Source organism: Lampris incognitus, chromosome 1 (assembly GCF_029633865.1).
Source record: "Lampris incognitus isolate fLamInc1 chromosome 1, fLamInc1.hap2, whole genome shotgun sequence".
NCBI classification, from domain to species: domain Eukaryota; kingdom Metazoa; phylum Chordata; class Actinopteri; order Lampriformes; family Lampridae; genus Lampris; species Lampris incognitus.
Window position 1 is genome coordinate 80,865,607 of NC_079211.1, and position 23,051 is coordinate 80,888,657.

Here is a 23,051-nt window from a genome sequence, read left to right on the forward strand (position 1 = left end):
AGGTGATATGGCTGATAATTATCAATATTAGTGTAATTTAGAGATTATCCGGTTGATAATTATCGATATTAGTGTAATTTAGAGATTATCCGGCTGATAATTGTCAATATTAGTGTAATTTAGAGGTGATCCGGTTAATAATTGTCAATATTAGTGTAATTTAGAGATTATTCGGCTGATAATTATCAATATTACCGTAATTTAGAGATTATCCGGCTGATAATTGTCAATATTAGTGTAATTTAGAGATTATCTGGCTGATAATTATCAATATTACCGTAATTTAGAGATTATCACGTTGATATTTATAAATATTAGTGTAATTTAGAGACTATCCGTCTGATAATCGTCAATATTAGTGTCATTTAGAGATTATCTGGCTGATAATTATCAATATTAGTGTAATTTAGAGATCATTCGGCTTATAATTGTCAATATTAATGTAATTTACAGATTATCTGGCTGATAATTATCAATATTAGTGTAATTTAGAGATTATCACGTTGATATTTATAAATATTAGTGTAATTTAGAGACTATCCGTCTGATAATCGTCAATATTAGTGTAATTTAGAGATTATCCGGCTGATAATTATCAATATTAGTGTAATTTATGTTACGGCACGCCTATCCCGCGCCTGCAGCCAATCAGCTCGTCAGGGCTGGGCTTAAGTTTGCTGGTCTCCCAGAGCTCATTGCCAGTTCGTGCTGTAACCTCCTCGTTGAAGTGGTTACTCTTCCCTCCCTGTGTATTCTCTCCGAGTTTATCTCAGCCCGTGGATTTATTATTTTCTCTGTGGAGTTTTTCCCTGGATTATCTGTGAGTTTCCTTGTACTTTCTCTGTTTGTTGGGGACTACCTGCAAAGTGGATTACTGGGCTCTTTTCGTTGCCGTGCATGTTTTCTCGTTGGACCTTAAAGGGACATTTCGGTTCGTTTTGGGCTTCCTGTTTCCTAAGATGCTCCTTGTCCTTCCGCGTTGACCTTTGTATGAACTATTAATAAAGTACTCCAGTTTCGGCGAACTCTATCTCTGCCTGGTGTCGTGCGCTTGGGGTCTCCCACAAACCCTAACAGTACGAACTGGCCATGACGACCCCAGCCGGCACAGAGAGCGTACCGGCCAGTCTGGTTCAAGCAGCTCTCATCGAGCAGATCCAACTGACCAACTCCCACACCCAGCAGCTAGAGGCGGCCTCTGTCGCTGTGAGGGATCTCCAGACTCGGGTCCAGCCCCTCCAGGCCTCTGTGGACAACCTAACGGGCCAGCAGGTGGCATTGGCGAGCCAACAAGCAGAGAACCTGCGGCAGTTGCAGACCATCACGGCGGCTCTCGCCACCCAGCCGCCGGGCCAGCCTGCTCCTGGAGTCATGGGTAACCCGCCCCCTGGGCCCGCTGCCCCAGTTAACCCTGTGCGGCTCAACCCAGTTCCCCGGGAGCCCTGCCTCTCCAGTCCACGACCATTTGATGGCGACTTCGAGACCTGTGCCACGTTCATCATGCAGTGTGAGCTGGTCTTCATGCACCAACCTAACCTGTTCACGTCTGATGCTGCCCATGTCGCTTATGTGACCAACCTGCTCACAGGCCAAGCAGCTCAGTGGGCCACTTCTTCCTAGTCCATGAGGGCCAGTTTCTGTCTCACCTACGGGGACTTTGTGGCGGAACTACAGAAGGTTTTCCACCATCCAGTCTGTGGCCAGGACCCTAGTGCTCGGCTGAGCAATATCCAGCAGGGCAGTGGCAGTGTCACGGACTACTCAGTGGAGTTCAGGCTAGCTGCGGCTGGAACGACCAGTCACTTCGGGTCACCTTCCGGAGAGGTCTCAGCGAGGCTGTCAAGGACCAGCTAGCCACCTGGGAGGAGCCCACCTCCCTTGATGACCTGATCAAGCTCGCCATCCTCATCGATAGACGCCTCCGGGAGAGGAGGCGCGAGTGAGCCCTGCGTGGATCCCCGTCCATTCCCCAGTTGTCCAGCACTCCTGACAGGACCCCTACTCCTGCTCGCCCCACTTTCCCTGTAGCCGTTTCTCCCCCCGTGCCCCAGACCACGCCTTAGTCCGGCCGAACGGGAGGCCCGGTTCAAGGCAGGTCAATGCCTCTACTGCGGCCAGAAGGGACATCTGATCAGCAGTTGCCTTACTTGGCCAAAAGACTAGGCTCACTGGGACCCCGGAAGATCCTAGTGAGCCGCCTTTCCTGTTCCCGCCGTCCTGCCCCACAGAACCATCTAGTTAGCGTTACCCTGGCCTGGGCTGACCAGCGGCTCACGGTGGGTGCACTCCTCGACTCAGGAGCTGATGAGTGTTTCCTGGACTCAGAGTTTGCTGCCCAGGCCAACATCCCCGCTAGAGACGCCGGAGAAGCCCATGGAGGCCTTGGCGCTGCATGAGCGCTGCCTTGCCAGCGTCACCCAAAGTACCCACCCTGTCTCTCTCACCATAGCAGGGAACCATGTGGAGAGACTTCGGTTCTTCATCATCCAGTCCCCGTTAGTCCCTATGATTCTAGGGCGCCCCTGGTTTGTGCAGCATGAGCCACACATCGCCTGGGCCTCCGGTACCATCATGGAGTGGCGCTCCTCCTGTCATGCCCAATGTCTCCAGGCTGCTCCCGGCCTGTCCCCCCGACGTGCCCCTAGTGCCCCTCCTCCCGACCTCTCCTCTGTTCCCCGAGTACTATGATCTAGGGGAGGTTTTCAGCAAGACCCGGGCCCAATCTCTTCCTCCTCATCGGCCTTATGACTGTGCTATCGACCTCCGCTTTGGGGCACCGCTTCCCAGCAGTCGCCTGTACAGTCTGACCATCCCCGAGAAGGCTGCGATGGACGAGTACATCTCTGAGTCCTTGGCTCATTCGGCCCTCATCCTCCCAGGTGGCAGCTGGATTTTTTTCGTGAAGAAGTAGGACGGGGGCCTCCGACCCTGCATTGACTATCGCCAACTCAATGAGATAACCGTCAAGAACAAGTACCCCCTTCCTCTCATGTGTTCCACCCTTGAGCCCCTCACCCAGGCTACAGTCTTCACTAAGCTGGACCTCCAGTGTGCCTATCATCTGGTCCTGATTGTAAAGTTGTTGTACATTTTAACATGGGGGTCTGTGGGGACTGTAAAGTTGTTGTACATTTTAACATGGGGGTCTGTGGAGATTGTAAAGTTGTTGTACGTTTTAACATGGTGGTCTGTGGAGATTGTAAAGTTGTTGTACATTTTAACATGGGTATCTATGGGGACTGTAAAGTTGTTGTACATTTTAACATGGGGGTCTGTGGGGACTGATTCACTTTTGAAGGCTAAGGTTCTCCAATTCCTGAAGTTGTAGGAATTTCCGCTTTTGGCACTTCCACATTGGTGTCATTTTCCTCCCCGGAGGTTGCCGCATCACACACACACACACACACACACACACACACACACACACACACACACACACACACACACACACTTATACACAGATGTATAACTGTGTTGTGATTGGCTGTCCTCCCTCAGGCTCAGATTCATCTCATTGGTAACCCAGTGTCATGGGGTGTGGCTAATGTCTGTCTGTCAGCCTATCAGCTGCTGGGGCTGTTTTACCTGCTGCGGAGGAGGAGGGGCCTCAAAGACATACCTGACGGTACATACACACACACACACATACACACACAGAGTTTTGTGAACAGCTGTATTCATAAGTTGCTGTATAGATGTATTCATGTAGACGGACAGAAAGGTCACATTATTATTGATATTATTATTATTATTGTTATTACTATTATTATTATTATTATATCTGCAGCTCTGACATGTGTTCAACACATCAACATACTGTGTCTGTGATGATCATCACGAGCCAGCGACAGTATTAAAGTAGAACAGAAATCAAAACAGTTATATTTTCTAGCATCATTATTGCTATAATCATCATGCATTTCCTGTTGTCACTTTCTGCTGAAAAACAAGTATAGGATGTAGAATTCAGCTGTTTTCTGTTTTTCTTTTACAAAGAGCTCCTCTTGTACAGCCTGTCTCACATCTCATGTTTACATGTCTTCATGCTCAATAGCCCAGGTCAATAACCCAGATCAGGAAGTCCAGCAGAGTTGAACCAGTTCATCTGGACACATTTACTGACAGATACATCTAAGTGACCTCTTCAGTCTCACTGACTGCAGGTATCCCCACCCTTATAAACTGACTGCAGGTATCCCCACCCTTATAAACTGCCTGCAGGTACCCCCATCCTTATAAACTGACTGCAGGTATCCCCACCCTTATAAACTGACTGCAGGTACCCCACCCTTATAAACTGCCTGCAGGTATCCCCACACTTATAAACTGACTGCACGTACCCCCACCCTTATAAACTGACTGCAGGTACCCCACCCTTATAAACTGACTGCAGGTATCCCCACCCTTATAAACTGCCTGCAGGTATCCCCACCCTTATAAACTGACTGCAGGTATCCCCACCCTTATAAACAGACTGCAGGTATCCCTGCCTTATAAACTGACTGCAGGTACCCCCACCCTTATAAACTGACTGCAGGTATCCCCACCCTTACAAACTGACTGCAGGTACCCCCACCCCTAAAAACTGCCTGCAGGTACCCCCACCCTTATAATCTGACTGCAGGTACCCCACCCTTATAAACTGACTGCAGGTACCCCCACCCTTATAAACTGCCTGCAGGTACCCCCACCCTTATAAACTGATTGCAGGTACCCCACCCTTATAAACTGCCTGTAGGTATCCCCACCCTTATAAACTGCCTGCAGGTACCCCCATCCTTATAAACTGCCTGAAGGTGTCCCCACCCTTATAAACTGACTGCAGGTACCCCCACCCTTATAAACTGACTGCAGGTGTACCGCCCTTATAAAACAATACAGTGGCATAACGACCCAAACCAACGACCACTTTCATATGCAAATATGGGCGTGACCACTAACTAGAGTTACAATGGTCATGTGTACTATCCACAGAGGACTGGGGAATAGTTGCAGTCACACCATTGTAAGATGGTGACAGATGTACCCCCCCCCCCCCTCAGTTCAGGGATGGTCGTTCCCTCTCCACATAGATTGCCTCCTTGACTCCCTGTTCACACCAGCGTTCCTCCCTATCAAGGATGTGCACATCCTCATCCTTGAAAGAGTGGCCACTGGCCTGTAGTTGGTGTAGACTGTGGAGTCCTGGTCTGTAGATGGTATAGACTGTGTACATGGTGTAGACTGTGGAGTCCTGGCCTGTAGATGGTGTAGACTGTGTAGATGGTGTGGACTGTGGAGTCCTAGCCTGTAGCTGGCGTAGATGGTGCAGACTGTGTAGATGGTGTAAACTGTGGAGTCCTGGTCTGATGTGTTAGCTCTCCTGTGTTGTGTCTTCCTCTTGGCCAGCATCTGTTTAGTTTCCCTAGTGTACAAGTCACGGCAATCCTTCTGGCACTTAACAGCTACACTATATTGCTCTGTTTGTGTTGGGGGATCTGATCCTTGGGGTGGACCACCTTCTGGTGCAGCGTGTTTTGGGGTTTGAAAGCAACTGAGACACGGTGTTTGGAAAATACGCATCTCAGCTTTTCCGACACTCCCACCACATACAGAATCACCACTGGTTTACTCTTAGACAGCTGTTGTGCTTCTTCTCTCTTCGATTGGCTGGTGCACTGTTTGGGCGTCTTCCTGGCTTTGACAAACCCCCAGTTAGGGTCACCACACTTAACCAGGGCCTGTTTAATGTGGGATTTCTCCCCTTCCCCATCTGCTGTGTTGGTGGGGACGTTGTCAGCCTGGTGGTCCAGCGTCCTGATGACTCCTAGTTTGTGGTCCAGTGGATGGTGAGAGTCAAACCTTAAGTTCTGATCAGTATGTGTTGGTTTACAGTAAACACCAACAATCACATGTCCCTCATCACCAATTCTAGTTTCACAGTGTAAGAAGGCTACCCTGTCATGTTCCACATCCTCCCTGGTGAACTTGATGTGGTGTCCACAGAGTTCATGTGGTCGGTGAAATGTGCTACACCCTGAGATTTAATTTTAACCCAGGTAAGGTCAAAAACAGCCGCACATATGGTGGCTGCTGAAGCCCACAAACTCATGGATGTTGGTGACCCAGAACCAAGCCACCTATCAAATCTGATAACATTAAGAAAAGCCAAACAGGAGAGAGGTAACGAGGCGCTAGGAGACAGGGATCCATTCTTTCACTTCAGCTATGGGATTATAGTGTGCCACACAATGCTAGCATACATGACACTGGCCTTGATAAATGTTTTCTCATTACTGGACCTCCTCTCAGATGTAGTTTACCAACCACAATCTAAAACACAGGCTCCACTTTGAGTGTTGATGCTACAGTCACAGTTGTCAAAAAATAAAGACCTATTGGATCCTCTAGGCACATTTTATACCAGGGAGCTCTGTCTCAAGAGCCGAAACTTCAGTTCATATTCCAGTGGTGCAGATGCTCTCTGAAGGTCATGTCAGTGATGCCTTTACAAACTGGCTATCTGACTGGAAGCGAGCAGCTGCTGCTGTCCCAAAAGAAGCAGTGTGTGATTTCTGAGGGACTTGTCAAGGCCTTCACCTTGCTTGCTGGCTTGAAGGCTTACATTAATTAATGCTTTGCGGTGCTCACAGGAAGTGCACCATCCAAACCACCACCTTTTTTTTTTTTAGAGTGGATGTTGCACACTGTATTAAACTGGTCAGTCAGTGGGACTGTGTCCAGAAAAAGGGCAGTCGAGTGAAGGACTTCTACCTCAGGTGCATGCCACAACTTATACCATCAGTGGCCCTAGAAGATGCAAGGCAGCTGATACGTTCAGTTGTCACTGTTGCCTTGAGTGAATCTGAGGGGAATGATGACAGAGGCATGCCAGTAACCTCCGTGCACGTTTGAAACTCCAGGACCAGCGCTCAGTAGCAGCTGTGGGCGCTGGCGGACGTAGTGAGCTGCTCTTCATTAAGGACTCGATGTCAGGAAGACGGTTTCTGGTGGACTCCGGCTCGCAAAGAGCCTACTCGCTCCAGCTAGCACAGACATGTCAGCCGAAGGCGGCGGCCCACAGTTGAGTGCAGCTAACGGTTCGTCCATTGCAACGTTTGGCACAAGGTTGATGACTGTTTGTTTCCACGGGCGCCATTTCGAGTGGGACTTTGTAGTGGCCGCCATTACTGTTCCTATTATCGGCGCAGATGTTCTGTGTGCTAATGGTCTGCTGGTTGATGTTGCAAACCGCCGTTTAATTGATGCTGTGTCTTTCGCCACTGTTCCGTGCGAGACGGGGAGCCGGGCCGTTAACACACGCTAACTTTTTAGCATTAGGGGATGTTTTTCAGCGTTTGCTGGCGGATGTTCCATCGAGGACTACGCCTGCCTTTTCCACCGCGGTTACTAAACACGGGGTACAACATTTCATTCCCACTCTGGGACCGCCAGTTTTTGCGCGCGCGCGGCGCCTCACACAGTAAAATGGGCTATAGCTAAGGAGGAGTTCGCCATCATGGAGCGTCTGGGTATAGTGAGGCGTTCCGACAGCCCGTGGGCCTCGCCACTTCACATGGTGCCCAAGGCGGATGGGTCGTGGTGGCCTTGCGACGACTTTCGTCTAACACTGCCCTCCTCGCCCATCCCACACCCACGGCGTCCATAGCTTTAACAACCGACGCGTCTGACATAGCCGTGGGGGCTGTGGTTGAACAGCGTGTGGCGAATGCGTGGCATCCACTCGCATTTTTTAGCCGCAAACTGCGAGATAGCGAGCGCAAGTACAGCGTTTTTGACCGGGAGTTGCTGGCACTGCACCTTGCAACCCGGCATTTTCGCTTCCTGCTGGAGGGTCGCTCATTCACGGCTTATGTGGATAATAAACCGCTGACTTTCGCCATGTCCAAGGTGACTGAGCCGTGGTCTGCTCGTCAGCAGCGCCACCTAGCGGCAATCTCCGAGTTCACAATGGACATTCAGCATGTGGCCGGGAAGTCCAACCCTGTTGCTGATTGTCTGTCGCGTGTGCTTGTGTGTCCTGTGCACCTCGGTGTGGATTTCTCCGCTATGGCTGCCAACCAGCCCAGCGGACGTCCTTGCCCTTAGGTCAACGTGTAGCGGCCTCAAGCTAGAGGACGCTGTGATGCAGGAAGGCAGTCCTGCCCTCCTCTGCGATGTCTCCACCGGCCGTCCCCGCCCCGTTGTTCCAGTGGCCTGGCGCCGTCGAGTTTTCGATTCGATTCACTCCCTCTCACACCCTGGAGTTCGGGCGTCGGTGAAGTTGGTCGGTTCCAAGTTCGTTTGGCCTGGCCTCCGCAAGGACGTCAAGGGGTGGGCGGCTGCATGTGTAGCGTGCCAGCACGCTAAGGTCCACCAGCACACTAAGTCACCCCTCGAACCGTTTCCGATCCCGGCCAGACGTTTCGACCACGTGCATGTGGACCTGGTGGGCCCTCTACCTTCTTCACAGGGTTTTACGCACCTGCTCACAATGGTGGATCGGACCACCAGGTGGCCAGAGGCTGTCCCTCTGTCCTCCACAACATCCTCGGATGTTGCACGCGCGTTTCTTTCCTCCTGGGTCGCCCGTTTCGGCACTCTGTCAGATATCACCTCAGACAGGGACCCCCAGTTCGTGTCAGAGCTCTGGTCGGCACTTGCGCGATCCTTGGGTGTGCAGGTACACGGCACTACCGCGTACCACTCTCAGGCTAACGGCTTGTGTGAACGTCTTCACCGGTCGCTCAAGGCAGCGCTGCGCTCTCGGATGGTAACTGGGTGGACCATTTACCTTGGGTTATGCTCGGGTTGCGTTCGGCTCCTAAGGAGGACCTCGACGCTTCGCCCGCTGAGCTGGTGCTCGGTCAGCCGCTCCGCGTCCCAGGAGAATTTTTGCCTGGGAGTTCCGCTCCTCGAACCCGTCCGGCCGTTTATCCTTTTTTGTCCGACAGCACTCGGGTTCCAGGTCCCGTTCACCACTGTTTTCCGCGGTCGTTCGTGCCTGCGGAGCTCATGTCGGCTCGTTTTGTTTTTGTACGGCATGATGCTCACTGCTCGCCCCTCCAACCCCCATACGATGGCCCATTTCGGGTTCTTGAGACGGGTCCTAAGGGTTTTGTGCTGCATATGGGTGGGCGTAGGGAGAGTGTCACGCTTGATAGGCTTAAACCGGTGAACAGGGTGGCAGGCGAAGTTGTGTTTCCGGCCCAGGTTCCCCGTCGGGGTCGTCCTCCTTCCAGGACCCCGGCAGTGTCTTCACGGGTTCAGCATTCTGCTTCTCAGCCGACTTTGGACTGTGTTTCACCTACTGTTTCGGCTGAGGGACGGCGCAGCCGTTATGGCAGGCTGCTTAAGCCTCCAGTGAGACACTAATTTTCTTTCCAGGAGTCCCTTCTGGGTGTTCGGGGGGGGGGGCAGTGTGGCGGACACTAGGGGCTATGCCTCTCACCCAGCAGGGCTGTGAGCTGGGGGCGTGGTTTACGTTCCCGGGCTCGCTGGTGCAGGGTTGTTCCTGCTGTAGTTTGGTTTTGGAGTTGAGGAATAAACATCAAACTCGCCTTCATCTGCTGTGTTTTTCCTCATCACGCCACAATATTGTAATATAATATCATAAAATATTGTAAGATCTAATCTACTCATATATTTTCGGAATGTGTGTGTGTGTGTGGTGTTAGTGTGTGTGTGTGTGTGTGTGTGTGTGTGTGTGTGTGTGTTAGTTAGTTAGTGTAGATAGCGGGACCGAAAACTAAAGTATTTATGATCCTAATTCTTTTGGGAGGTGGTAGGTATTGTCTCAGAGAGTAAGGGAAAAATCCCAGAAAATTATAATTATGCATAAATATGCAAAATATGCATTTTTCTAAAAATTGATAAAAACCACGTTTCTCGGCATTTCAGATGATTCTGAGCATCTTTGATTTTTTCACCTATATAAAAAGATTTTCTGGGACTTCGAAATGTTTTGGCATTATGCAAAATATATGCATTTTTGCAAAAATGCACCTATGATCCTAATTTTTTTTGGAGGTGGTAGGTATTGTTCCAGAGAGGACCAGAAAAATAGCAGAAAATTAAAATAATTATGCATATTATGCATAATTATGCAAAATATGCATTTTCTAAAAATGGCTTAAACCACTTTTCTCGGCATTTCAGATGATTCTGAGCATTTGGGGGAAGGGAGTTGAAGTGGGGGGGGGGGGGGGGTTTAGGGGCAGGGGGAAGGCGGTTAGCTGGCAGGATGAAGAGGAGGGAGATTTAGATGGGTGGATAACCAAACCGCTACATTGTAGTGGGGTTCTTCTAGTATAATATATATAATATAATATGGTAATATAATATCATAATATTGTTAGATAATATCATAATATAATATTGTAAAAGAATATAATACAATGTAGTAATATAACATAATATAAACTTGTAAGATAATATCATAATACAATATAGTAATATAATTTCATAATACAATATTATAAGATAATATCATAATATAATATGGTAAGATAATTTCATAATATAATATGGTAAGATAATATAATATGGTTATATAATTTCATAATATAATATTGTAAGATAATATCATAATATAATATACAGTGCATCTGGAAAGTATTCACACCCCTTCACCTTACCCCATTTTGTTATGTTACAGCCTTATTCCAAATTGGATTAAATTCCTTTTTTTCTCATCAATCTACACACAATACCCCATAATGACAAAGTGAAAAAGGTTTTTTAGAAATTTTTGCAAATCTATTAAAAATAAAAAACTGAAATATTGCATGTACATAAGTATTCACACCCTTTGCTATGACACTCAAAATTGAGCTCAGGTTCATCCTGTTTCCACTGATCATCCTTGAGATGTTTCTGCATCTTGATTGGAGTCCACCTGTGGTAAATTCAATTGATTGGACATGATTTGGAAAGGCACACACTTGTCTATATAAGGTCCCACTGTTGACAGTGCATGTCAGAGCAGAAACCAAGCCATGAAGTCAAAGGAATTGTCTGTGGACCTCCGAGACAGGATTGTATCGAGGCACAGATCTGGGGAAAGGTACAAAAAAATGTCTACAGCTTTGAAGGTCCCGAAGAGCACAGTGGTCTCCATCAATCGTAAATGAAAGAAGTTTGGATCCACCAGGACTCTTCCTAGAGCTGGCCGCCCAGCCAAACTGAGCAATCGGGGGAGAAGGGCATTGGTCAGGGAGGTGACCAAGAACCCGATGGTCACTCTGACAGAGCTCCAGCATTCCTCTGTGGAGATGGAAGAACCTTCCAGAAGGACAACCATCTCTGCAGCACTCCACCAATCAGGCCTTTATGGTAGAGTGGCCAGACGGAAGCCTCTGCTAAGTAAAAGGCACATGACAGCCCGCTTGGAGTTTGCCAGAAAGCACCTAAAGGACTCTCAGACCATGAGAAACAAGATTCTCTGGTCTGATGAAATCAAGATTGAACTCTTTGGCCTGAATGCCAAACGTCACGTCTGGAGGAAACCAGGCACCTCTCATCACCTTGCTAATACCATCCCTACAGTGAAGCATGGTGGTGGCAGCATCATGCTGTGGGGATGTTCTTCAGCGGCAGGAACTGGGAGACTAGTCAGGATCGAGGGAAAGATGAATGGAGCAAAGTACAGAGAGATCCTTGATGAAAACCTGCTCCAGAGCGCTCAGGACCTCAGACTGGGGTGAAGGTTTACCTTTCAACCCGACAACGACCCTAAGCACACATCCAAGACAATGAAGGAGTGGCTTCGGGACAAGTCTGTGAATGTCCTTGAGTGGCCCAGCCAGAGCCCAGACTTGAACCCCATTGAACATCTCTGGAAAGACCTGAAAATAGCTGTGTAGCGACGCTCCCCATCTAACCTTACAGAGCTCGAGAGGATCTGCAGAGAAGAATGGGAGAAATACCCCAAATATAGGTGTGCCAAGCACGTAGCTTCATACCCAAGAAGACTTGAGGCTGTAATCGCTGCCAAGGGTGCCTCAACCAAGTACTGAGTAAAGGCTGTGAATACTTATGTACATGCAATATTTCAGTTTTTTATTTTTAATAAATTTGCAAACCTTTCTACAAAACATTTTTCACTTTGTCATTATGGGGTATTGTGTGTAGATTGATGAGAACAAAAAGGAATTTAATCCATTTTGGAATAAGGCTGTAACATAACAAAATGTGGGGAAAGTGAAGGGGTGTGAATACTTCCCGGATGCACTGTAGTAATATAATATCATAATATAATATTGTAAAATAACATCATAATATAATATGGTAATATAATATCACACGTGGTCTCTTCAGCTCAGTGTGGTACGGCAGCTGCACCTCAATAGACCAGAAAGCTCTGCAGCGGGTCGTCAAGGCGGCCCAGCATATCACCGGTACCCAGCTCCCAGCTATAAAAGACATTTATCACAAACGCTGCCTTCGAAGGGGTCTGAGCATCAGCAGAGATCCCACCCACCCCAACCATGGACTGTTCTCCCCCCTGTGCTCTGCGAGGCGCTACAGGAGCCTCAGAGCCCGCACTACCAGGCTCAAAAACAGCTTCTTTCCACAAGCTGTTGCCCACCTGAACCTGGCTACCCACTGAATGTCTGTGGATATGTTTATCCTCCTGCTCTTGTTTTACTTTATCTTTAGCTTTTGGTCTTCATGTGTGTATCTTACTCTGTGTTTGTGTTTGTCCGTGTCTTTCTTGCTGGTCTGGTGAAGCCACAGCCCTCATTTAGTTCTCACTCGTGCCTGCACAGTGTTTTTAATGACAGTACATTAAGCTAGTTGGTGGTGAGGTGGATCTGCTGGTGTTACTGTACTAGTGTGTGTCTATGTAGGTGGTGGTGAGGTGGATCTGCTGGTGTTACTCTACCAGTGTGTGTCTGTGTAGGTGTTGGTGAGGTGGATCTGCTGGTGTTACTGTACCAGTGTGTGTCTATGTAGGTGGTGGTGAGGTGGATCTGCTGGTGTTACTGTACCAGTGTGTGTCTATGTAGGTGGTGGTGAGGTGGATCTGCTGGTGTTACTGTACCAGTGTGTGTCTATGTAGGTGGTGGTGAGGTGGATCTGCTGGTGTTACTGTACCAGTGTGTGTCTATGTAGGTGGTGGTGAGGTGGATCTGCTGGTGTTATTGTACCAGTGTGTGTCTATGTAGGTGGTGGTGAGGTGGATCTGTTGGTGTTACTGTACTAGTGTGTGTCTATGTAGGTGGTGGTGAGGTGGATCTGCTGGTGTTACTGTACCAGTGTGTGTCTATGTAGGTGGTGGTGAGGTGGATCTGCTGGTGTTATTGTACCGGTGTGTGTCTATGTAGGTGGTGGTGAGGTGAGTTTGGGATGAGCTTCATTCCAAATGAATGAGAGTCAGCAGGGCTGTTGTGTCAAAAACAAACCAGAGAACCTGGTAGAACCCAAGTTGTACTTATTAATGTAGTACTATGTGTTGGTAGAACCTGAGTTGTACTTATTGATATAGTACTATGTGTTGGTAGAAGCTGAGTTGTACTTATTCATGTAGTACTATGTGTTGGTAGAAGCTGAGTTGTACTTATTCATGTAGTACTATGTGTTCGTTAAGGTCTTCTACCAGCTTGTTCTGTCACATCTGCTGGTTAGACACAACACCTTTACTTCTTCTTCACACTCAACACTACCTGCCTTCTTCTTCCTCATCTGGCTGCTGTGATGAAGATGGAAACACTATGCACCATATCTATAACTCTGTCTGGGACTATGTGTGTGTGTGTGTGTGTGTTTGTGTGTGTGTGTGTGTGTGTGTGTGTGTGTGTGTGTGTGTGTGTGTGTGTGTGTGTGTGTGTGTGTGGTCTAGCTGTCTGGGGTCAGTTCCAGCAGGTATGGCTGATTTGTGTCGGGGGGTGGGCTGTCAACTTGTTGCCATTTTTCCTGATGGAGAAGACGTTGTTCCTCTACCACTTCCTTCCTGCCCTCAGCTTCCTGCTGCTCGTCCCAGCCGCCCTGCTGGAACATGTCCACACTCACCTGCTCAGGTAAACACACAACTACATACAAACCTGTTAAGATAGGAGTTTTACTTCTCCTGGACCACCACCTTGCTGTAGTGGAGAGGCTTGTCATGGTGGAGAAGCTTGTCGTGGTAGAGAAGCTTGTCGTGGTGGAGAAGCTTGTCATGGTGGAGAGGCTTGTCATGGTGGGGAAGCTTGTCATGGTGGAGAGGCTTGTCATGGTGGGGAAGCTTGTCATGGTGGGGAAGCTTGTCATGGTGGAGAAACTTGTCGTGGTGGAGAGGCTTGTCGTGATGGAGAAGCTTGTCATGGTGGAGAGGCTTGTCGTGGTGGAGAAGCTTGTCGTGGTGGAGAGGCTTGTCATGGGGGAGAAGCTTGTCGTGGTGGAGAGGCTTGTCGTGGTGGAGAAGCTTGTCGTGGTGGAGAGGCTTGTCATGGTGGAGAAGCTTGTCGTGGTGGAGAGGCTTGTCATGGGGGAGAAGCTTGTCGTGGTGGAGAGGCTTGTCATGGTGGAGAAGCTTGTCGTGGTGGAGAGGCTTGTCATGGTGGAGAGGCTTGTCGTGTTTGAGAGGCTTGTCATGGTGGAGAAGCTTGTCATGGTGGAGAGGCTTGTCATGGTGGAGAAGCTTGTCATGGTGGAGAGGCTTGTCATGGGGGAGAAGCTTGTCGTGGTGGAGAGGCTTGTCGTGGTGGAGAAGCTTGTCGTGGTGGAGAGGCTTGTCATGGTGGAGAAGCTTGTCGTCGTGGAGAGGCTTGTCATGAGGGAGAAGCTTGTCGTGGTGGAGAAGCTTGTCGTGGTGGAGAGGCTTGTCATGTTTGAGAGGCTTGTCATGGTGGAGAAGCTTGTCGTGGTGGAGAGGCTTGTCATGATGGAGAAGCTTGTCGTGATGGAGAAGCTTGTCGTGGTGGAGAAGCTTGTCGTGGTGGAGAGGCTTGTCATGGTGGAGAAGCTTGTCATGGTGGAGAGGCTTGTCATGGTGGAGAAGCTTGTCATGGTGGAGAGGCTTGTCATGGTGGAGAAGCTTGTCGTGGTGGAGAGGCTTGTCATGGTGGAGAGGCTTGTCATGATGGAGAGGCTTGTCATGGTGGAGAGGCTTGTCATGGTGGAGAAGCTTGTCATGGTGGAGAAGCTTGTCGTGGTGGAGAAGCTTGTCGTGGTGGAGAGGCTTGTCGTGGTGGAGAGGCTTGTCATGGTGGAGAGGCTTGTCATGGTGGAGAGGCTTGTCATGATGGAGAAGCTTGTCGTGGTGGAGAGGCTTGTCGTGGTGGAGAGGCTTGTCATGGTGGAGAAGCTTGTCATGGTGGAGAGGCTTGTCATGGGGGAGAAGCTTGTCGTGGTGGAGAAGCTTGCCACATGATCCCAAGAGCTATGCTGCCCAGAGCTGGGCACCTGGTAGGGTTGCCCCAGGTGGACAGGTCAAGGGGGAGGTTCCAGATAAAGTGCGATCCAACAAAGACCTGAACGGTGGAACTGGTGGAAGATGTCTCCAGGTCACAGCGGTAGTGCAGGTGGGTGAAGGCTGCAACAGAGGGTGGTCCCCATCATCTTAGTTCTCCATGCCACTGGACTCTGGCTCCCCCTGCCAAGGACCGTGTGGTGCTGCAGATGCATCAGCCTCTCCCCGTAAAAAGCTGCCACGCACAGGCGTCCTCCCATTATTTGGTTCCAGGATCAGCCTCTATACCCACCTGAGGACCCAGAGGGACCCAAAGGGGGGACGGTCATATTCCAATCTGAGTGACCGCCGATGATGATGATGATGATTATTTGTAATTGTTGACAGACCCTCTAAAACGTTTGTGGTCCCTTGTAAATGAACTCGAGACTTGTGTGGAGCTTTGTGTTGAGGTGAATCTGGGGTCAGGCGGTCCTTTTCACTGGCGCTGACAAACATGTGCCGTCTGTTTTCTCTCCCTCCCTCTCCCTCCCTCTCTCTCCCTCTCTCTCTCTCTCTCTCTCTCTCCCTCCCTCCCTCTCTCCCTCTTTCTCCCTGCCTCTCTCCCTCTTTCTCACTACCTCTCTCCCTCTGTCTCTCCCTCTCTCTCTCCCTCCCTCTCTCCCTCTCCCTCTCTCTCTCCCTCTCTCTCTCTCTCCCTCCCTCTCTCCCTCTCCCTCTCTCTCTCCCTTTCTCTCTCTCTCCCTCCCTCTCTCCCTCTCCCTCTCTCTCTCTCTCTCTCTCTCTCTCTCTCTCTCTCTCTCTCTCTCTCTCTCTCTCTCTCTCTCTCTCTCAAGCAGAAGTGAGTGGAACTGCGAGTGAGTGAACGGACTGAGTTTTTTTGCTTTGGTGTGAGCAAAAACTCTATGCTTTCTCTTTCTTTTCTGTGTTTATTTTCGTCATTAGGTTAGTTTGTTGTCAGATGGTGGTGGTTAATTTTTTTGGGTGTTGTTTGGTAGTGCGGTTGGCAGCCGGGCACTATGCCCATTGTCAGTAGTAGTGCGGAGCTGAAGAAGCTGACACGCCAACATGCAGTTAAAGTATTAGCGAGTGTCGGCTGTTCAGTGGAGGAGGCCAGCTATGCTGTCGGAGAGGTTGTCGGTTTTGAAAGTGTGAAGTCTGCTTCACGAATGAACAAAGCTATTGTCATTTTCCTAGATGGCGTTGCCAAAGGTGAAGAGGTGGTGGAAAATGGCGTCGTGATTCGCGACTCTTTCGCCCCTGTTCTCCCGCTGGTGAACCTGGCTAAAAAGGTAAATATTTCAAATGCACCTCCGTTTATCAAAAATGAAGTGTTGGCCATGGAGCTGTCATGTTTCGGCAGCTGGTGTCCCCCATTAAATTAGTTCTGCTGGGGTCTAAGTCGCCAAAACTAAGACACGTGTGTCACAGAAGACAGGTCTTCATGATCGTCAAGGACAGCACACGTGACCTGACTTTCACGTTCAAAGTGGACGGTTTTAGTTATAATGTGTTTGCCACCTCTGAGACGATGAAATGCTTCGGTTGTGGTGCAGAAGGACATTTGGTTCGGTCTTGCCCTGAGGCCGGAGAGCAGACCAGCTCGAACCCGCCCGAAGCACAGCAGCCTGAAGCCGAGTCTGACTCGCCTGGTGCACAGCAGTCTGCAGAGAAAGTAGAGGAGACCAAGGCAGACATGCAGGACAGGGAGCAGACTGAGAAACAGGACCAAGCTAAGAGTGGAAATGAAGCCGATAATGCCCAGACCAGAGAGAAATCAGAAAAACCCAAGCTGACGGAGGAAAAGACATGTGACAAAGATAAAGAAGCTGTGGACAGTGTGGAAAGTGTGGTCAGTGATGAACTGATAGATGAAAACATGTCTACGGAGGAGAATGGTCTAACAGCTAAACGTAGTAAAAGGAAAATGTCTGACAAAGAGCAGGGTGGTGCCGAGGCTAAGATAGTGTTGGATGATTCATCGGATGAGGAAAGTGAGTGGACATCATCACAAGAGGATGAAACCATTTTTTATCCCCTTGAGAAAATTAGGAAATTTTTAACTGAAACTAAAGGGCAAAGGGCGGTTAAAACCAAACAGTTATTCCCCGATTTGAGATCTTTTGTCAGGTCTGTGGCATGGCTGAGGAAGCAAGAGGGGGCTTTCAGTGACCAAGAGGTTTACCGGCTCAAGAAAATTACGACAAAAGTCAAGGAACAATTAATCGTTGATGATTAAGACAAAATTTGTTCTCCACATATTGTCTGTATGTGTTTTTCTTGTTGCAGAGACAGCTTCTTTCCTTTTCATGGCTGATTTGAAGATAGGGTCTTTAAATATAAATGGAGCAAGGAGTGATGTGAAAAGAGCTTTTCAGTTTTCTTTTCAGTTTGGTAGAAATGAAAAGGTTGGATGTGGTCTTTATACAAGAAACTCACAGTGACGCCGTGACTGGAAGTGACTGGAGGAAGGAGCGGCCTGGGGAGGTCATCCTAAGCCACAAATTAACTAATAGTGGTGGTGTTGGTGTGCTTTTCTCAGAGAGTTTTAGTCCCTCTTCTTCTGAGATGGAAGAAATAGTGTCTGGTCATATTCTAAAAGTCACAGTACAATATGAAGGTGCAAAATTAATTTTTGTGAATGTTTATGCCCCAGTTCGAGCATTGAGAGAATGAGACTGCTGAACATCTTATGCAATGTAATTCACAATTGTACCGATTTATTTTTGTTTCTGGGAGGAGATTTCAATTGTACGGAAAATGCCAAACTAGACAGGAACCATCTAGAGCCTCATCCCGCTTCATCTGCCAAACTTAAGCGGTTGATTGAAACCCATGGCCTAAAAGATGTTTGGAGAGGTTTTAACAGGAGTGACAGGCGGTTACACCTGGAGTCACTCCAAGGACTATTTGTTATCTCTGGCCAGACTTGATCGTTTTTATTGTTTCAAACATAATTTTGGTATCTTTAAATCAAGTCAAATAACTCCTGTTGGTTCTTCTGACCATTGTCTTGTTCAGTGCTCTTTTTTTTATTCAGAATGTTAAGGTACAGAGTGCATATTGGCATTTTAATACTGGTCTTCCACATGATAGATCTTTCAGAGAGGCTTTTGAGTTTCTTTGGGCTTTACATGGAAAAGCAAAACCACTTTCTCTTCAGTACAGCAATGGTGGGATATAGGAAAGAGCAAAATAAGACCATTATGTCAGCAGTATACTCACAATGTCACTAAGCACATTACCAGATCTCTTAAAGAACTGGAGATTGAAGTAGTAGAATTACAGAGTTTAGTGGATTCTACAGGAAATCAAGGGCATATTGAAGCCATTAAAGCTAAAAAGGCTGCCTTAGCCAACCTGTTGGGCACTACTGCACAGGGAGCTCTGGTCCGTTCACGTTTCATGAATGTGTCTCAAATGGATGCCCCATCACAGTTTTTTTGTTGGTGTGGAGCGAAGGAATGGTCAGAGGAAGATCATTCATTCGTTATGCTCTGACAATGGAACCACGATAATGGGAACCCCTGAGATCCGCAGATATGCCACCTCCTTCTACGATGATCTGTTTAAAAGTGAATTTGTGGAGGCTGCAGAGTTGGCCAGTTCTTTTTATGCTGGGCTACCTCAGGGGGACGGTGGATGCAGAACTGTCTCTGAATGAACTGTATACTGCTCTCATGAGCCTGGGCAATGGTAAAGCACCTGGCATTGATGGACTGCCCATTGAATTTTACAAGTCCTTTTGGTCTGTGATCGGCAAAGATTTGCTGGAGGTGCTTCAGGACAGTTTGTGCAAAGGACAACTACCGCTGAGCTGTAGAAGGGCAGTTATCACTTTGCTGCCAAAAAAGGGAGATCTACAAGACTTGAAGAACTGGAGACGTGTATCTCTGCTGTGTGGGGGCTATAAAATCCTCTCTAAAGCTTTAGCCTCAAGACTTAGAGAGGTGATGAGTAAGGTCATTCATGTTGACCAGACTTACTGTGTGCCCGGCAGGTTAATAAGTGACAATATCACCCTAATTGGGCATGTTTTGGAACTCTCTGGATCCTTGGGTGTAGATACTGGTCTCATTTCCATAGACCAGGAAAAGGCTTTTGACCGGGTTGAACACAAGTACCTGTGGCAGATGCTAAATGCTTTTGGGTTCAGCCCAGGTTTCATAGCCAAGATCCAGGTACTGTACCGTGTCATTATGAGTATACTAAACATTAATGGTGGTTTGGCTGCACCTTTTATTGTACAGAGGGGAGTATGTCAAGGATTCAGACTTTCTGGAATGCTGTACTCCCTTTCCATCGAGCCTTTTCTTCACAAACTCAGAAAATAACTCTCAGGTGTTTTTTTCCCAGGTTGTACCACAGCTGTAAAGGTCTTAGCATATGCAGATGATGTTATGGTAATGATTAACAAACAGAGAGATATCGATACCTTGGAGGGGACTGTAGATCTTGTCAATAGTTTTTCATCTGCTAAGGTAAACTGGGGAAAAAGGGAAGCTGTGATGGTTGGGGAAAGGCCACTAGACAATTTAGTTCTACCGGGAGGGCTGACTTGCAAAAAAGGAGGGATAAAGTACTTGGGAGTTTTTTGGGGTGAAGAATCTGTGTTAGAAAAGAACTGGGAGAATGTTTTAAACAAAATAGAAGGCCGGCTTAAAAAAATGGAAGTGGCTCCTTCCGAGCATGTCTTACAGAGGGAGGACACTTGTAATCAACAATCTAGTATCCTCCTCATTATGGCACAAATTAGTTTGTGTTGACCCCCCCTCCAAATTTACTTTCAAGAATTCAAGCTGTTCTAGTGGATTTTTTTGGGGGGGGGGGGCAGATAAACTACATTGGATTCCCCAGGCTGTCTTTTTTCTCCCAAAGGAGGAAGGAGGACAAGGTCTTGCACATTTGGCCAGTAGAGGTGCAGCGTTTTGCCTTCAATTTATCCAGAGACTGCTTTATGGCCTGAAATACTTGGTGTGGCGACCACTGGCACGCACAGTTTTGCAGAAGTTTGGTGGTCTGGGACTGCACGACTCACTATTCCTCATGGATTTAAAGACTCTGCAGTTCCAAACCAGCCACCTTTCTACCGCGGAGTCTTCACAGTGTGGAAGACGGTGGTGAAAGACAGGACAATGCAAAGGGACTCCCTGTACTGGTTGTTGAGGGAACCTGTGATGCATGGAGGACATCTGGACACCCCCTGCTGGGCAGGATCGGCAGTCACGGCAGTGTTTTGCAGAGCAGATTTTCTAACCCTTGAATCGGTGGTGAACACTGCTGGACCTGACTTGGACAGTGCAGCTGCTCCTGCGGCTGGTCTGGGAGTGGGTTCTGTGAGGATCATCAGCAAGCTGCTTGACCACTGGAGACGCTGTCTGACGGAACATGAATTCATCCTGTTGAATGAATACAGCGATGGTTTGATCGCGCCTCATACAGATGATCATTTTCCTTGTTTAAGTATTCGGCCCAGTCTTGATGACTGTTCAGGTTCTGTTTTAGATGAGAGAAGAAGAACTTTCCTATATTTAGAAGAGGCAAAAGGCAAATTACTGTATGGACGATGGTTAAATGTCTAAACGAGGGTGAACTACACAATCGTGTTGACACACCTTGGCAAAGTCGAGATGATGTCAGACCTGCTGGGAGCGGTTTATATATAAACCACCATTAACAAAGAAGGTTGCTGACCTACAGTGGAGACTCGTACAGGGGGCAGTAGCAGGTAATGCTCTTCTTCCCCTCATTGGTCAAGGTGTGGGTGATAAATGTCTTTACTGTTCTGCTCTGTTGGCTGGAGTGTGTGCGCCTGGCACCACTGTTAATGTTGTTGGAGAGGTTATTCAGTAAGGTAGGGAGGTTTTCTCCCAGCACATGTTCATTCTGGGGTTTGAGTAGAAACAAAGTGTGAAAGAAAAATGTCAACTGATGAATTTCATCCTGGGACAAGCAGAAATGTCTCTATATGTCAGCAGGGAGAGGAGATGGACAACTCAGTGGACACTGATGTAAAGCTGCTGTTTACTAGCATGGTGAAGGCTGCAAAGCTGCTGTTTACTAGCATGGCGAAGGCTGCAAAGCTGCTGTTTACTAGCATGGTGAAGGCCACAAAGCTACTGTTTACTAGCATGGTGAAGGCTGCAAAGCTGCTGTTTACTAGCATGGTGAAGGCTGCAAAGCTGCTGTTTACTAGCATGGTGAAGGCTGCAAAGCTGCTGTTTACAAGCATGGTGAAGGCTGCAAAGCTGCTGTTTACTAGGATGGTGAAGGCTGCAAAGCTGCTGTTTACTAGCATGGTGAAGGCTGCAAAGCTACTGTTTACTAGCATGGTGAAGGCCGCAAAGCTACTGTTTACTAGCATGGTGAAGGCCGCAAAGCTACTGTTTACTAGCAGGGTGAAGGCTGCAAAGCTGCTGTTTACTAGCAGGGTGAAGGCTGCAAAGCTGCTGTTTATTAGCATGGTGAAGACCGCAAAGCTACTGTTTACTAGCATGGTGAAGGCCGCAAAGCTACTGTTTACTAGCAGGGTGAAGGCTGCAAAGCTGCTGTTTACTAGCAGGGTGAAGGCTGCAAAGCTGCTGTTTACTAGCATGGTGAAGGCTGCAAAGCTGCTGTTTACTAGGATGGTGAAGGCCGCAAAGCTGCTGTTTACTAGGATGGTGAAGGCTGCAAAGCTGCTGTTTACCAGGATGGTGAAGGCTGCAAAGCTGCTGTTTACTACGATGGTGAAGGCCAGGATGATGACCGACTTCAGTTCTTACAGGGAGATGGAAGATACCCAGCAGCTCCGTGTTGTCTGGGCTCATGGGGACGTGTTGTGTTTTCTGGGCTCATGGAGATGTGTTGTGTTGTCTGGGCTCATGGGGATGTGTTGTGTTATCTGGGCTCATGGGGACGTGTTGTGTTGTCTGGGCTCATGGGGATGTGTTGTGTTATCTGGGCTCATGGGGACATGTTGTGTTGTCTGGGCTCATGGGGACATGTTGTGTTGTCTGGGCTCATGGGGTTGTGTTGTGTTATCTGGGCTCATGGGGATGTGTTGTGTTGTCTGGGCTCATGGAGATGTGTTGTGTTGTCTGGGCTCATGGAGATGTGTTGTGTTATCTGGGCTCATGGGGATGTGTTGTGTTATCTGGGCTCATGAGGATGTGTTGTGTTATCTGGGCTCATAGAGATGTGTTGTGTTGTCTGGGCTCATGGAGATGTGTTGTGTTGTCTGGGCTCATGGGGATGTGTTGTGTTATCTGGGCTCATGGGGATGTGTTGTGTTGTCTGGGCTCATGGAGATGTGTTGTGTTGTCTGGGCTCATGGAGATGTGTTGTGTTATCTGCGCTCATGGGGATGTGTTGTCTGGGCTCATGGAGATGTGTTGTGTTGTCTGGGCTCATGGAGATGTGTTGTGTTGTCTGGGCTCATGGGGATGTGTTGTGTTATCTGGGCTCATGGGGATGTGTTGTGTTGTGTGTTGTGTTGTCTGGGCTCATGGGGATGTGTTGTGTGCTGTGTGTTGTGTTGTCTGGGGTTGGGTTGTGCTCAGTAGAGTTGATGTGCTTTACTTTTATGTTAAATATTTATTTGCTTGTGGTTTGAATATGATTGTAGTTCTTTAAAATAAAAGTTACTTTTTAAAAATATCCCTCCCTCCCTCCCTCTCCCTCTCCCTCTCCCTCCCTC

At 48.2% G+C, this 23,051-nt stretch overlaps 1 protein-coding gene across 2 annotated transcripts in view; it reads left to right on the forward strand.

Annotated features, from left to right (window-relative positions):
* Nucleotides 1-23,051, forward strand: part of pomt1 (protein-O-mannosyltransferase 1) — a 105,509-nt gene that overhangs the window by 82,055 nt on the left and 403 nt on the right. For both annotated transcript variants that reach the window (XM_056283000.1, XM_056283007.1), the window contains 2 exons: nucleotides 3,499-3,625; nucleotides 13,823-14,000. In XM_056283000.1, the coding sequence (XP_056138975.1) occupies nucleotides 3,499-3,625; nucleotides 13,823-14,000 (305 nt within the window). The remainder of the gene's footprint in view (nucleotides 1-3,498; nucleotides 3,626-13,822; nucleotides 14,001-23,051) is intronic.